Raw genomic sequence first — 15855 nt, 5'->3', positions numbered from 1 at the left:
GCGGAGCAGTATCTGAAGAAGCAAAAACCAAGCTTCTAGCTGAGTAATGGATCTGTATCCAATTTGGAGAACGAACGACGGAGGATGCTACGAAAACAAGTCCCGCAACTCCGCATGCCAAAAGAGCGTGCAAGGGAAACCTCGCACAAGACGAGGAAAGCCGTGGAAATTTGCAGGAAGTGGTCGCTGGCCGGCCAGTCCGCATGAGGCCGCAACATGAGAGAAGAATAACGAAGTATCAACGTATGAACGAAATGACCGAACAAGGATCGGATGAGCGCACGAAAGAATGTACGAAGAGGCATAGAACGAGAGCCACGAGCATGCATTGGGCCGGCGTTTTCGGATATGGGTTTGGATGGACTAAGCGTGTAGTCGATTGGTCTTTCCGTCGGATAGAGTACTCGCAACAGCAACAAATTTTACGTCTTAAAGACTTTCACATGAGGCATCTGCTTGCGTGATCAGTCTAAAAGCGGCGCCTGTGCGTTTGGTATGGTTCATTCGATTCGAGCTTGTCCAAAACTTACCTCTCCGGTGCCAGAACCAGCACGTTGAGCAACGATCAAAACTTTGGTATTTCCACTTTCATATGAACCAAGACGTTTACAGAAAACACCATGCTCGCTAACTCTCAAGTCCAACCCAGCACCCGGCTACAGTCGCGACTCCTCTAGATTCGTGTCTCTCTCTCGCTTTTCCTCCCAGCCAGTCATTTGAAGCTGGCACGATGACACCATGTACGCCAGAAGCTGCTTCCTACTTTGAGCAGAAAGGATCCCACCATATTCCGAATACCACGAACTAGCCTCTATCGATATTCCTCTATACCGTCAAACGCAGACCACTGCTTGGCGCGCCGATTGCTGACACCTCGCAGACCTTGCAAACTGTGCCCTTGTATTTCGTGTGGTATTTCGTGCCATCGAAGGGACAGCTTGAACTGGCCTCGCCGGCGTAGATGGGCGTGTAAGAGGCAGCGCAGATCTCGAACTCAGCGTATGTGTCGTATTCGATCTCAATGGCATCGGTAGGTGAGCGTTCGGCAACAGCCTTCAGTTTTCGTGCCTGTATATAGTCAGTATTGGAGCAATAGTTTAAGATGGCTGGACGACTCACGCTTTCCTTGAACTTGGCGTTGGTACCGCGCTCGATCAAGGCGTTTGCAAAGTTGAGCACACTTCCAAGCTGCTTGTTCTTGTTGGCAAAGTTCATCGCCGAGAAGAGTGCCAGGGTCTGATGTTGGGGCTCAATCTCGGGAACTGTGAAATAAGCAGACAGCTCAAGACTTCGCTTCTTCGTGGCATCATCGAAGCTGCTGATGTCAGTGGAGCCACCAGTCAGCGTCCTTCGCTCAAGCTCGATGGACATCGCAAGTACGTATTGTGCAGCTTGTTGCACGGCAGCGAGGGCTTCCTGAGCTTGGCCCTGAGAGGACACGGCATTAACCATGAGCAGTTGCAGCGCTTTCTTGAAAGACGCTCTGCCATCTTCGAGCTTGTTGGCCTTCATCGCGTTCTTGCCGCTGGCAATCTCGATAGAAAGCACGGATTCCAGATCGCGGGGAATGAGGGGCAGAACCTTTCTTGAATCGGTCTCGTTGAGTGTTCGGCGAACATAGTTGACCAGTGGTGGCAGTCCAGAATTGGCGGGCAGGTATGTGCGAGTGGCTTGGAAAATCTCCAAGAATCGCGCTTCGAGAGGCTTGAAGTTGACAGCTCCCACTTGTCGGTTGAGCAGGTTCATAGCGGTGTCGAAGCTGCCCGCTGCTGCATGATCAGCTGCTAGAGGCGAGTTGCGTGCCCAGAGATCGGCTTCACTGCTGCCAGCACCAGCTTCTGCGCTCTCGACATTGACAAAGTCCTCCTCAACCTCCGGAATCGATTCATCACCCATGTCCCAGCCTTCCGCTGCATCGTCATCGTCTCCTGCTTCATCCAGAGCACCATTGCCTGCAGCAGCTGCGTCTTCTCCGAGTAAGTCCTCTTCTCCGTAGTCATTGGTATCCACGACGGCGTCGCCATCTTCCGCAGTGAGGGCCTTTTCGAACGCATTGGTGCCTGTTGGCTTCGTGGGCCAATTGCCTTGGAATGTAGGAGTTACAGCTTTGGGCGGAGCAATGGGCTTTCCGAGAGTTGGGAGTTTGATCTCTTCTTCGGACAACCCGCTCGCCTCCAGAATAGCCTGTGCTTCGTCCTCGAGTCCATGCGACTTCGCCGTGACGTATGCGAGTGGGTACTGGTCAACCTCTTTCAGCATCTCTATCCGGCTTTGCACGTCGCCGAGGTATATCGAGTTCTGGAATTGGCTTGTAATGTCACCGCGATGTTCGGCGATCTTTGCCATGCGGTTGAGCTTTTCTTGGTCGCCAGTTGTGAGGTACAAGAATGAGAGCTTGTCGAAATTCCGCTGCTTCTGGTATGTCATCTCGACGATCTTGTGGTTGCCGTGTGCCAGCGCCTCTGCGCCAAGACGTTGCCACAGCTTTGGACGATCAAGTTGTTGTGCCATTTCTACTGCAACATCGAGATTGCCACATTCAATAGCGAGATCGAAACGTGTTGTTGGATCTTGCACGAATTGCAATGCAATCTCTGGGTAGCCCTTCTTTTGGAGATATGAAATGATGCTCTGACCGACCAAACTCGAGGTTTTGATTATGTTGAGCATCTCGTCATAATGTCGCTTGACCAGAGCCAGCTTGAATCTGTACTCGGTTGGGTCGATGGTAAGGATCTTGGGTTTCGCGGCGCGATCAAGGCAGTACAAGCTTCGTCCTTTGACACGAACAAGGTATACAACATGCTCAAGCGTGCGGACAATACCGTTGTCGCCATTCATAAGCGCGTACTTGACGTGGTTGAGAGTCGAATAGAGCAGGACGCCTGCATCATCCCAAGTAGCGCTCTTGATCCGGATCGTCTCGTGGAGCGTGCTGATCTGCTTGAGCGATTTGTCCACGATTGTGACATTGTGCTTGCTGAGGAGAGCAGCGTGCAAGCCGTCCGAGGACCACACCACGTACTTGACGCCTGACACTGCAAGCTCGGCGAGCTGCTTTTTCTGTTGAATGTCGTACAAGTAGACATGTGTTGGTGCAATCAAAAGCAAGCAACCAGTGCCGCCGAAGACCATGTCGGTCGTGCCGGCTGGAGGCTTGATTGTCTTTGTGGTGGAGTTCTGGAGATCCTTGATGTCGATTTGCTGATTCTGCGCATTGAAAACAGCGAATCGGTTTCGGGCCACAAAGACTGCGGAATTACCATTGCCACGATGGGTGCTCGTGGGCTCCACAGCTCCAGAAGCGTCGCGTGGCAGGCTCATGAGCTCGTAGGTTCCACTGTCAGCGGGTGTAGTGACGAGGACCGAGCGCTCAGCAGGGTTGTAGGACAACGTTCGTGGAGGAACCCATGCATTGCCGAGCTTCTTTAGTGACAACATCGAAGGGCTTTCGACATTCTTGGTGAAGTCGTACGAGCGGACGTGCTTCTCTTTGGTGATGTAGAAGAGGTTGTTCTGGTAAACAGCAGAAGCTGGCCGTTCACGCTCAAGCTTGAACACCATTACGCCGTTGTCATGCCCAGCGGCGAAGAGGTTGATTTCCGGATGTGCCGCAATGACCCAGAAACGATCGTTCTCCCTCTTGAAAGACTGCACCGAAGTTCGTCGGTTCAGATCCCAAACGCGAATGGTCTTGTCCTCGCCCACGGACAAAATCAGGTCTTGATGTGGGTGGAAGAGAGCTGCAGATGCGTTCTGGAAATGCCCTCTGCATGTATCCACTTCCCATGCCTTGGTCTCGCTCATGCGCCACAGCTTCACCAGTCTGTCGTCACCCGCGGAGACGATCAAAGGCAGTGTAGGATGGAAAGCGACCCAGTTGACACCTCGGTCGTGCCCCTCCAAAACGAACTTCACCACCGCATCCGTGTTGCCAAACATATCCGCCTGCTGCTGATTTGATCGAGCGACCTGGTCCTCGAAGGACATGGATGTGGGAGCAGAGTGCTTCTTGCGCAGACCTGAAATATCCCAAACTCTTACTGACTGGTCCAGCGAGGCAGAGACGACCAAGTCGTCCTTGGGGTGGAATTGTGCGCACATGGTATAATGGTTGTGTCCGGTCATGGTGCAGACTGCTCGCAGTTAGTGAATGTTATGCAGCTTCTGGAAAGCAGTGAACATACTCAGCGACCTGTTCTGCCAATTCCAGATGCGGATAGTCTGATCATCCGAACTCGAGATAATCCATGGCAGCTCGTGGTGGAAGAAGACGGTACGGACATAGTCGAGATGGCCGTTCAGGGTGAAGAGACATCTTCGTGTTTGGTATGACCATACTTTGATCTTGTAATCATCTCCTCCTGACACGAACAGCGGTTGTGTCTTGTGAAAGTCAATGCCTCGCACGGGGCCATCGTGCTCCTCGAAGCGGTCTATCAAAGTTCCCATGCGGTAGTCCCACAACTGGATGGTCGACGAGTGCAGCGAGACGAGAATCCATGGTCGTTTGGGGTGGAAGGCAATGCCCTTTGCGCGCGACGATTTGGACTCGAATTTGGTGAGCATCGAGGGGCTAGATGAGGAAGCCATAGCGGGATCTGAGAGTGGGAGCCTTCGCCCCAAGCAGGTGCTGTTGCACCAGAGTCTGCGCGGTCAGGCGGGAGAGTGAGAGTGCGGGTTCGGTGCAGCTCTCCTCGGTCGGTGCGGTGGCTCCTGGTGCCGGTGGTGGGAGGAATGGCGGGCGCGATGGTCGTCAATGGAAGCCACTTGTACACCTTCAGCAGCCAGCTCTCCAGATTCCAATTGCTTGGCGGCCTGACTTTGTTTGGCCAGGGACTCACATCACTTATCGCTATCCAGCCAACCACTTGCGATCACAAGCATACTGTCACTTCTTTCTCCTAAGTACCTCAGGTATTCCTCTCTGTTCGTATCTCTGACTTGGAGAGCGTATGTCAGGCATTCAATCTGTCGTCGCGAGACACCTAGAAAGTTGAGGCTGCGACGAGAATAAAACAGACTGTCTGCAAGTTATCATTTTGCTGTCCGCAAGCACGGCACGACACCAGACGATGCAAGCAGCACATGTGAACCGCTCCAGACGTGAGCGACGATGTATGTGAACTGTTGGGAACCACATTGTCCTATCCCAGAAGCACAAAACATCGCGAGATGGTCATCGGCAGTCAATATGTTATACCTGCCTCCCACCGGAAAGCAAAATGGAAACTCGCCTCTGGTTTCGCGCCTTCAACACTGCGTTCATGCATCTCTGCATCCTGTAGCGCGGCCGAGGCATTCAGTGTACAGAAAGAAGACAGGCAAACATTCAAGGTCGCGAGAGACACGGAAGCGTCAGTGCTGCCGGGTTTCCATTTTGCTGTCCACAAGAGGCCTGCCTCCCTCCGCGGGATAGCCAGATAGCACCTTTTATTTTATCTGCACCGATGGCCTGACCCTTTCTCTCTGCGTTCACTTTCCACGAACGCGCTCCCTCAGCCTTCCCATCTCGCCTCCACTTCCTCCCCTACATCTGCACGTGTCGATGGTGATGATGCACGCGCAAACGGAGCTCGCTATGGATGCAGCCAGCACATGTACCCGGTCGTGTCACGGCCACCGTCGCAGAGTCGCCGAGCCAAAGGCAGCACTACTCAGGCGTGCCCGAATGTCTCCGTCGGCGAAGAATTTGATAGGTAGGCATACTGCTCCGCGATGCGTCGTCTGAGCATCGCTCCAACGCATGCCATCCTGACACAACCGCTACCAAACACTGGCAAGTCCGCTCCTCCAATCCGCGTCGGAATTGCCACGTCGAGGTGCATCGACGCGAGCAGCATTATCGTGCTTCATCATCATCCCACTACGCCGCTCCTGCAGGGTGCTTCCACGTCGAAACCAGTCACACCTTGCTGCCCAAACCAAGGCCATACCCACTCAAAAGCCTCGCCGCTCCTGCGACCTCTCTATCGCGAGTCCGCGCCTTGTCCGCTCCATACTTCCCACTTTCCACCGCCCGCCTGCCAGCAACCGCCCTGCTTACGTCCGGTCAGATAAGACAGGCTTCGTTGTGCCCGCACCTCGACACTCGCCCCTCCAGCGCTCAAACATGATACTATCGGCTCTTCACAGACAATCCGACATCGTCAGACGATACCACATACGATCATCTTTGCGCGACGCACGCTGAGGCATTGTGCGCACACGGACAGCACGGGCTGAGCATTCGCCATGGCGAGCATGCTCGATTACCTGCACTCCACCTCCGGTTTCACATCCGAAAACAGCCTATCGGGCGTACCAACCCCGCCATACACACCGTCTCGCCCATTGCGACCAGGAAAGCGGTCAAGGCTCGAGCGCAGCGACTCGCCTGCCAGCCTCGCCGGCTCCATACATCCCCACGAAACCGCGAGCCCCGCTACGAAGCCAGCCAAGAAACGACTTGCGGTCGACAACATCAAAGTGGAGGAAATACCCGATGACGCGGGGTACATGGGAGATGTGGACGGCATCTTGCCATACGAAACAGAATCAGCAGACAGCAGCGATGCAGAAAGTGACCACGCTGAAGAAGATACCGCCACTGATGTCAGCGGGGACGAAGCGATCGGTCTAGCACAGAGATTGTCGCAAATGGATTGTGCAGACGAAAGAGAGGCTTTCTTGCAGGAAAGGAAGCGACGACGGCAGCGAGAACGCAAACAGGGAAACCACACCAAGCGAACGCACAGTCTTGCCAACGAAAGCATTGCGGAGCCGACAGATATCGAGGCATTCGACGATCATGATTATGAAGTAGGAAAGCGCCGGTTGAGACGCCGAACGAGAGGTCCTGATGACATGATACCGGACACGGCCAATGAGCGACCCAGATCTCCACCTGAAGATGGTCATCACAGCTCGACACACACGAGCGTTGCCGGTAACGACGCAGGCAGTCCAGGTTCAGATGTTGAAGCTGAGGCAATGGAACTTGATGAGAACAAGTGAAGTGAGCGCGCAGACGCACTGCACCCATGTCAACGACAGGGCTGCTGTATGGTTCATCCATATCAAAGCATTGATAGGGAAGCGCGTTCTTTCTCATGCTTGCTGGTCAACCTCAAGTGAAGGTGAACGACCTGCATGACATCTATCGCAGTCCCCGCTTCGTCTCTTCGGCATGTCAGACGCAGGCGCAGTAGGATGACACGTCCATTGACAGTTCGAGCCACGGTGTTGTCAGCATTGTCCAGTGAGATTCAGACTCCTTGATCGGCATCACCGGATCGAATGCCATGCCTTCGCCCACGCAAAACACGATCTTGCTGAGCCGACGACCATCCATGGTCCCGTGGTTATGCGATGATGGACGCGGACAAGCTCGAGTTCCGTTCCTTGCGAACGTTCATCGATCCTAATGCATTTGGAAATTGAATCAGTGCAGCATATATCACACGAATTTATGAGAACGAGACATGCATTGCATGAGCAGGTCTCGCGCCAATCTGTCAGCATCGTTCCGCCACTCACAGAACCTCGTCGCAATTCCAGTGTGCAGGACGCGGATGCTTCTTCTCAATCCTACGAATCTATGACATAGGCGCGGCTTCTCCCCGTACATAAAGTTTGTGTTGCTGCAGCACCTCCAGCTGCCACCAACGCGTCTACGGGCTCTGCCGTGCCTATTCCTGCACATTAGCGCTTAGTGGCTTTTACATCACCTTCTTAGCGACCTTCTACCTTTCTTGGCTGTGTGAGCTCCCAGCCACATCACCTCTGCCACGCGCGGTTACACGATTGAGAGACGCAGAGTTGCACAAGCTATCGGGAGTGCGCAGACAGCTGGAAACCATTGCATGCGCAATTGCTGGGAGCAGTCTAGACATACTGTCTCCAAAAGCGATGAGCAAGCCTTCCGACACTGCTGGCCAAGCACAATGCCGCTGCGCAGAGGCGTCCAACAGAGCTGCGGATCCCAGAGGATGAGCGGATGAATAGATCATCACGAGGGTTGACTATGCGGTCTGCTGCGGCTGCTTGGCGGCCTGGTTCGCGGCCAGACGCAGATACAGACAAGCTACTCCTGCATGTCGTGTCGTGTATAAGAGGCTGGGGCCCAAACATACTGCAGCTCCTCAAAGCATATCGAACGAACAAGCACCTGCACAAGACAATAGTTCATTCAGCCCTTCCCTGCGAACCGGCGACTTTCATTGCGACGTTTAATTCCGCAGACCCTGGAACGAGTCAAGTTGCACAAAACTATTTCTTTTTGGATAGTGGTGTCCTGAACGTGACATTAGGGGAGATCAATCAGATTGATGGGACGAATATTGAGCAGTTTAGGACGAGTTTGCCGGCGAATTTGGTGCAGGCTGTGGATTCTTGTTTGGCGAGGTGTGGGATTGAGAAGAAGTAGGGAGATGAGGTGGTGATAAGACGATGATGGGATAATGTTTACTGTTTGTTTGAGTGACCAAAAGTGTGTCAAGAGGACGAATTGTGAATGATTTGATGAAGATATTAGACTTGTACATACGCTCGAACGAGACGCAATTGATGAAGACTGCTTCCAAAGCTCAGCTTTATGTTTTCAATCTTCAGTCTGCACTTTCGTTGGCGAGTTCACAAGTACTTTGTCAGAGAAAAAGGCTGATTGTTCTGAAGGGACTATCCTTCAAAGCCATATGCAACTTCGAAAAATTCTGGTTCCGAACAACGATTCGTAGAAGGATCTGCTGGAAGTGGCTGAACGGCGAACGTATTGAGAGGTTCAGGACGTTCTGATTTTCTTGTCGTTATACTTACAGGGAAGGGGCTCTTAGTAGCGCTGTAGCGATGATGACTGTATTCAACTTGTGTTGGGTGTGGGAAGGATTGGTTAGGGTTAGGGTTGCTGGACTTTGAGCAGTGGTCGGAGCGAAAGAGTTTCTACTGTGAGACGGAATTTCGCAGTCGAATGGCTGCTCGTGGGCTGAATATTGAGCTTGTAGATTATGCGTACATTGCAGATTTCTTGCGGTTGATGGCTGTAGGGTCGCTCGAGAATTTAATGGCTCGATGTGCAGGTCGCTTTACCAGGAGCATGGTTTTGTGAAGAACTGGATTAATGGTTCTGTTCATGAGATTCAGATTTTAAGCGGCGCGGGTTGATGTGAATTCGACTGAGAATTATTTTCTGTAGGTATAAGCGTATTCCATTGTCATACTGTGAACTTCTCTGTTGCACTTATCTTCGACCTCGATTGATAACCAAGTGGAAATTCCAACGCTCGGCAAGGCGGAACAGCACAACATTATCAAATAGCTTCTTGATATTTCCGGTCTTACTCTCATCTCTCCCTTGTTGTGAGAGCGAACAAAAAGAGAACAATAGCAAAGTGTTGCTGGGTATCTAACGTGGGTGAGAATCTGTTCTTGCCTGAGGCGTACATCTGACCCCCGTAGGTCGGCTTTGGACTTGTTTGTCAGGAAACACGATTTTTGGTGGAGTAGATCGAGTCGAGCATTTTGGATGAAACGATGATGAGCGAACCCGATACCGCAAATACCATGGGGAAGATGTATGATTGTCATGATGAAGAATGGACAGAGAATGTGAAGTCCTGGTGCGGCCTACCAAATCGAGCTTAGCGCAAGGGGTGCGGAAACAACCACCACCAAAAGACGAAGGCACAATCGTGACCCTTCCTTGCAAACAATCTGCATACTGTTCAACATTCTCAGTACGATTTGCGCAGCAGTGATTGCGACAGCATGCAACAAATACTACTTCACAACATGACGATCTCGGAAGGATCACATCCAACGGTTCGGACCCAAGAAGCTGCATCCCGACACCGAAGAAAAGGGTAAACGACCAGCGTCTCCGAAATGACTCGAAGTATTTTGTGCGCCAGACCAACTGGTCGAACCAAGAAGCTGTACTTTTGCATATGCATACCTTGCCATTCCCGGACGTCATGGAGCTTACGCGGACTGGAAGAGCCGTTCGGCGTGAGATAACGAGTAGGAACTTTGTTGCTCATGCAGAGGAGCAAGAGTACCATATAAGATGGCAGCCTCTTTGCTGCTTCTTGTTGGCACACGAACATTCTCATTCCGGTCTTTACAGCGTGGGCTTAATTGCCTCTAGTCACTCATTTATAACTCTTTCAGAGGATCGTTTTGCACCATGCATTTTCCCACTTACCTCCTTGGCTTGGCCAGTCTGAGCATCGCCGCTCCCACTGGTAATTATCGACGCGAAGAAGCCGGAGGACTTGGCTTGGATGCGGTCAGTGGTCTGACAGAGAAGCTTCCCATTGGCGCGCTCGGGAGACGTGGAGAAGGAGGAGCGCTCGAACTGGACTCGGTCAGCGATCTGACTGAGAAGCTTCCCATCGGTGCGCTTGGGAGACGCGGAACAATAGCTGATCCAGTAGCGGGCTCCGTTGACGACATCTACTGCTCCGATCTTCTCAAGGTAGATGGCCAGACAGATGGCGATATTACCTGTATCGATGGGAACGGCGATCTCGTTCCCTTCGGCGCTATCAGGCGTCGACAGTCGGGAGATGGAGAAGAGGAGGGAGGCGAAGAGGAGGCGCCAGAGGGCCCAGAAGGTCCAGAAGAGGAGCCCGAGGCACCCGAAGCACCAGAAGCACCCGAAGCACCCGAAGCAGAGGAGCCTGAAGGGTCGCAAGCACCAAAAGGGCTAGTGGCACCAAAGGGAAACAGTGTCGAGCGTCGAAAGGAGAACAAGGCAGAGTCTAAGGACGCAGGTAACCCTCTCGGTGGCCTTACAGGTGGTCTCCTGCCAGGTATCCTGCGTCGCTCTGGATTGGGAAATCTTCACGGTGTCACTGGCGGCGTCGGAGACCTAACTGGTGGTCTTACGGATGTCACCAGCGGACTCCCCAACACCGGCAAACTCGCATCAGACACCCTTCGCCGTGATGTAGGCGGCCTTGACGGTATCACTGGCAGTCTTGGAGGCGTCACCAAGGGTCTTCCCGATACCAGCAAACTTACTTCGGGCGCTCTCGGACGCCGTGAGATCGCTGGTCTTGACGGCATCACTGGCGGTCTTGATGGTGTTACCAAAGGTCTTCCAGATACTGGCAAACTTACATCAGGCGCTCTTGGACGTCGCTTCCTCAATGGCGGTACAGTGGATTCTTTGGCTCCTGCAACCGATGGTCTTGGCACTGCTACGCAAGGAGTGGGAGCTGCTCTCTCTGCTGCCAAACTTGCGTCAGGCACTCTTCGACGCGATCTTGATGCAAGTGGTGGCGTTCCGGATGTCAAGGAACTCCGCAAACAGATTGCAGATGATGACTTTTTTCATGGAAAGGGTGACAATGCCAACGTTGAGGATGCTCCTGAGCAAGTCGCTGAGAAAGCCGCCGAGGAAGCTGCTGAGGCGGCACACGACAGTCTTTTGCCAGGTATTCTGCGACGTGGTTCAGCGAGTGACAGCGACTCTAACGAGGTGGCTGAAAATGAGTCTGACTCTGCTGCTCATGCTAAGCCTGCTCCCAAGGAGCACGCTCCAGAATCCAAAGGCTCACTCATTCCAGGAATCCTCCGACGTGACTTGGCTAGCGAGATCAAGCCTCTGGCTGAGGGTCTGAAGCCTGCCCTTGAGCCAATCCCGTCCATCGACACAACCAAGATGGCACCAGGCGTCCTGCGACGTGGCGATGCGACTGATATCGAGGAAGCCACCCAAGAATTCACTGAAGACATCCTCGAGAGTATTCCCGACCTCGACAGACGTGCAGAGAAGTCATCCGCGGACAAGAATGGTAACAAGGCTTCGTCGGTGAGCAAGGCTCCCTCGGACAAGACACACAGCAAGACTGCTGCCAAGAAGACCGGCAACAAGGCTGCTCCTGAGAAGTCGCACAGCAAGGCTACCGAGAAGACAAGCGGCAAGCCCAAGGGTGGTCTGCTTGGTCTCCCTGTGCCAGGTGTTCTTTAAAGAGGTAAGATACATGAAGCCGCTGGGATCGGTTCTGGGTCTGATCATTCATTTCTATCTGAGTAGTGTACGACATCACTCCCTACGTGCTTTGAGCAATGGAGATTGTATGAAGCTGATGACACGGTAGTCTCCATCAGGGCCAAGCAGGTAATCATCGGCTTGTCAGCGTACCCAGGGCTGCACACGGTGGCAGCTCGTTGTGGCTTTCAAGAGGTGTATTGAGCGAGGAAGGACGTCTGAGCTTGTAATAGTGTCTGTCTGTATGCATCGACGTAGTTCTGCCAAACAATGATTCAATGCACGTTGCTATGCGTCCGATAACAGTTGAATGCTGGGGACAGCTGATGATCGATGGCAGGCACAGTCAGAACACCTCCCCAGGGATGTGTCGTTGCTCCTCTCGTCGTGACAGGTGACACGTGATTGTTCAGAACGTTACATTGCCGCTCCCCGCCATTCTTGCACTTGCTCTATTGAGTCTGTGCGACTGTTGCCGCACCGTTTGTAGGAGGAGCCAGTGCGGGTCAGACCGTTCCGACTCGGCATGCCGATGCCGGGACGGGCGCCAAACTCTCCAGCGACGTCTGGCGTCAGGCACTGAACTTGACACCTGCAGCAGGCGGGGAACTACTCTCGTATTCTGGTAACGCTGGAGCGTTCGCTCCAAGCCTTGGTCGATGACAGACACGATGCGAGCAGTGTAGCTTCCTTCCTCCTGCCCGCGACGACCGGCAACCACGAACGTTTGCTGGAAGGCAGTCGTGTCTCAGAACCAATGCTGCGCTGCAGTCACACCTTCACCCAAGCTGTATACCACCTGTCTCACCATCTCTTCTGCATACGACCACTGATTAAACAATTGCATTCCATCGCCGCGAACCGTGTCCTGTCTCCAGCTCGAACAACTGCCCCGAACATGAAGCAATCTCGGACGCCTGTGGATCGGAGGAGCAAAAAACAGCTTCATATCGCGTTGTCGGGCCAGTGAGCGCTGTTGGCTTCACCGCGGCCCTTGCGGCTGTGGCTGAATAGAATTGTCCGGTAGCAGTTGTGCGGGAGGATGGCCCGCCGCTGGCTCAGGTACGGGGATAAACTTAATTGGATGCATATGCACGTCGTCCCAGACATCAGAGAGCACGTCTTCAATACTGATGGCAAGATCACTGGAAGATGAGAAACGAACTGCTGCGATCGCTGTCTGCGCAGGCCACAGAAACTGTTGTGGTCTTTGCGGGGTGCTGGAAATGCCCCATCGCTCTGAGACATCACAACGCTTCCTGCAGCAGTGACTTCACTCGTCACAGTGCAAGCCCAGCATGCGCAGCTGTAACTGCGATCACCGTGGCTACCAGGGGCAGAGAACAACGCTGGCAAGGTTGAGACTCTGTTGTGCAGTGTCGACTTCCCCGTATGACCAGCCTGGCGAGAAAGGTATATATGCTACTCTCTCTGCCCACTTAGCACTAATCATCACAGCTCCAACAACTCAGCTTTACACAACACAGCTTCACTCGATCTCATTCGATCTCCCCTCAGTCATCTACTCTCGCTCAACACTCTCACAACTCTCCAAACAATCCACTTCCATCAAAATGCGTTTTATCGTGCTCGCAGTCGGCCTTGGTGCCATGCAAGCAGCTTCAAGAGCCCTTCCGACACGCGGTGGCCTTACCGACCTTCGCAGCCGCAGCATATTCAGCGAAAACCTCATTGCGAGACACGATGATGATGACGATTCCGCGTTGGCTGTGGACCTCGAGGAGGCCGCTTCTCCTGGCCACGCGCCACTCAACCTCAACGACGAGGACGACGACGATGATGATTCGCACCACCACCGAGAGACTTTCGTCGGCAAGCGATGGGGAGGTGGTGGCGGCGGAAACAACCAGCAAGACAACGATTTCCTAGACATTCTGAACAAGGACGCAGGAGCCTCAAAGCGTGGCGTTGAGCTTTTGGAAGACGACGATGATTTTGATGGCGACCACGTCCTCATTGGCGGTCCAAAAGGCACAACTGTCGGAAATGGTGTAGGAGCAATTGACACGACCGAGGACCACCACCATCACAATGATCATGTCCTCATTGGTGGCCCTGAGGCCACTTCTGCTGGCAATGGAGTTGGGACAATCAACACTCGTGCGAACATTCTCGGCCAAGATGATTCTCAAAAGGCTCACAACCTAAACGGAAACCTGGATGCTTCGGCGACTGGCAACGGCGTTGGCAAGATCCACGCTCGCGCGAACATCCTTGGTCAAGACGATTCGCAAAAGGCACACAACTTGAACGGAAACCTCGACGCATCCGCAACCGGCAACGGTGTCGGCAAGATTCACGCTCGTGCAAACATTCTTGGACAAGATGATTCCCAGAAGGCCCACAACCTCAACGGAAACCTGGCTGCCTCGGCGACTGGTAACGGTGTCGGCAAGATTCACGCTCGTGCAAACATCCTCGGTCAAGATGACTCTCAGAAAGCCCACAACCTCAACGGAAACCTCGATGCATCAGCGACTGGCAACGGTGTAGGCAAAGTCCACGCTCGCGCCAACATTCTCGGCCAAGACCACAGCCAGACAGCTCACAACCTGAACGGAAATCTTGACGCCTCGGCCACTGGAAACGGAGTTGGCAAGATTAACGCCCGTGCAAACATCCTTGGACAGGACCACAGCCAGACCGCTCACAACCTGAACGGAAACCTCGATGCCTCAGCTGTAGGCAATGGAGTCGGCAAGATCAACGCCCGCGAAGCACTCAACGTCCTTGGCCAAGACCATAGCCAGACTGCTCACAACTTGAACGGCAACCTCGAGGCATCCGCTACCGGTAACGGCGTTGGCAAGATCAACACCCGCGAGGCTCTTAATATCCTCGGCCAAGACCACTCGCAGACAGCCCACAACTTGAATGGCAACCTTCAGGCATCTGCTGTTGGCAACGGAGTGGGCAGCATTCACACCCGCGGACTTATCTCTGACGAGCACTCCGAGGTGACTGATAGCCACTCCGAGAGCAACAACGCTGGTGTCCAGGTGCCTACTTCCTCCGTCACTGGTGGTGGCGCATCAGCTGCTGGTAACGACAACCAGGCGCTTAACAACCAGGGAATCAACGCTCGCGGACTCGTTTCTGACGATGACAGCTGGGTTCAAGACAGCCACTCAGAGAGCAACAACGCTGGTGTACAAGTTCCTACCGCCCAGGTCAGCGGTGGAGGCGCAGCAGCGGCTGGCAACGACAACCAGGCAATCAATGGTCGTGGTCTTTTGGACATCCTTGGAGACGACGATGACTCGCACGAGGACGATGACGATTCCCACCACTCTCACCACTCTGACGATGATTCCGAGGACGATTCCGCCGACTCAGACTCTCAGTCCAACAACTCGGGAACCCAAGTGCCTACCGCCCAGGTTGGCGGCGACGGAGCGGCGGCGGCTGGAAACGACAACCAGGCAGTGAACGTGGACGTTGCATAGATCAAAGTGTTTGAGGAGGGTTCCAGCTTGGTGCTTGGCCGATCTGTCAGACAGGGGAGGATGTAATGTCTAAGAAGTGGTAATAGGGATAGGAGATGGGCAGGAGTGGTGGTCATTGCACAAAGCTACAAAAGTTATCAAAAGTTACAATAATGAATGCTGTGTTCTTCACTCTGTTTTCCCCTTTCAACAATGTTATCTGCTACTTTCCCCACGACGCCTCGGGTACTCTGCGAAAGCTTGAGCGAAGCTTGTACACCCTGCACGATCTCTACAAAGCAATGAATTCTCCACCAGAATCCAAATCCACTGTGCTTCTGCATGCATGGACTCTTAAACTTGGCCATGGCTCTTGTGGCCGGAAAGTGTAAGTGATCGTCCTCTCAACCAAACTTTTCAGTCGCAGCATGCAGC

General features: G+C 53.4%; 4 protein-coding genes across 4 annotated transcripts; 3 read left to right on the top strand and 1 right to left on the bottom strand.

Annotated features, from left to right (window-relative positions):
• Positions 1-825: 825 nt before the first annotated feature.
• Positions 826-4593, bottom strand: CKM354_001152600 (coatomer subunit alpha; the record flags this gene model as incomplete). The annotated part of the gene is made up of 3 exons (XM_044807019.1): positions 826-1068; positions 1120-4136; positions 4188-4593. The coding sequence occupies 3 exons, from the start codon at positions 4591-4593 to the stop codon at positions 826-828; spliced, it is 3666 nt and encodes a 1221-aa protein (XP_044662954.1).
• Positions 4594-6234: 1641 nt separating this feature from the next.
• On the top strand, positions 6235-6996 carry CKM354_001152500 (uncharacterized protein; the record flags this gene model as incomplete). The annotated part of the gene is made up of 1 exon (XM_044807018.1): positions 6235-6996. One exon carries the CDS (start codon positions 6235-6237, stop codon positions 6994-6996), a length of 762 nt encoding a protein of 253 aa, XP_044662953.1.
• Positions 6997-10162: 3166 nt separating this feature from the next.
• CKM354_001152400 (uncharacterized protein) lies at positions 10163-11953 on the top strand (the record flags this gene model as incomplete). The annotated part of the gene is made up of 1 exon (XM_044807017.1): positions 10163-11953. One exon carries the CDS (start codon positions 10163-10165, stop codon positions 11951-11953), a length of 1791 nt encoding a protein of 596 aa, XP_044662952.1.
• A 1413-nt stretch (positions 11954-13366) lies between these two features.
• On the top strand, positions 13367-15441 carry CKM354_001152300 (uncharacterized protein; the record flags this gene model as incomplete). The annotated part of the gene is made up of 2 exons (XM_044807016.1): positions 13367-13387; positions 13447-15441. The coding sequence occupies 2 exons, from the start codon at positions 13367-13369 to the stop codon at positions 15439-15441; spliced, it is 2016 nt and encodes a 671-aa protein (XP_044662951.1).
• Between the last annotated feature and the right edge of the window lie 414 nt (positions 15442-15855).

The sequence above is a fragment of the Cercospora kikuchii genome (assembly GCF_019650295.1).
Source record: "Cercospora kikuchii DNA, contig_00008, whole genome shotgun sequence".
In the NCBI taxonomy this organism is placed as follows: domain Eukaryota; kingdom Fungi; phylum Ascomycota; class Dothideomycetes; order Mycosphaerellales; family Mycosphaerellaceae; genus Cercospora; species Cercospora kikuchii.
This window is presented reverse-complemented; position numbering and strand designations above follow the sequence as displayed.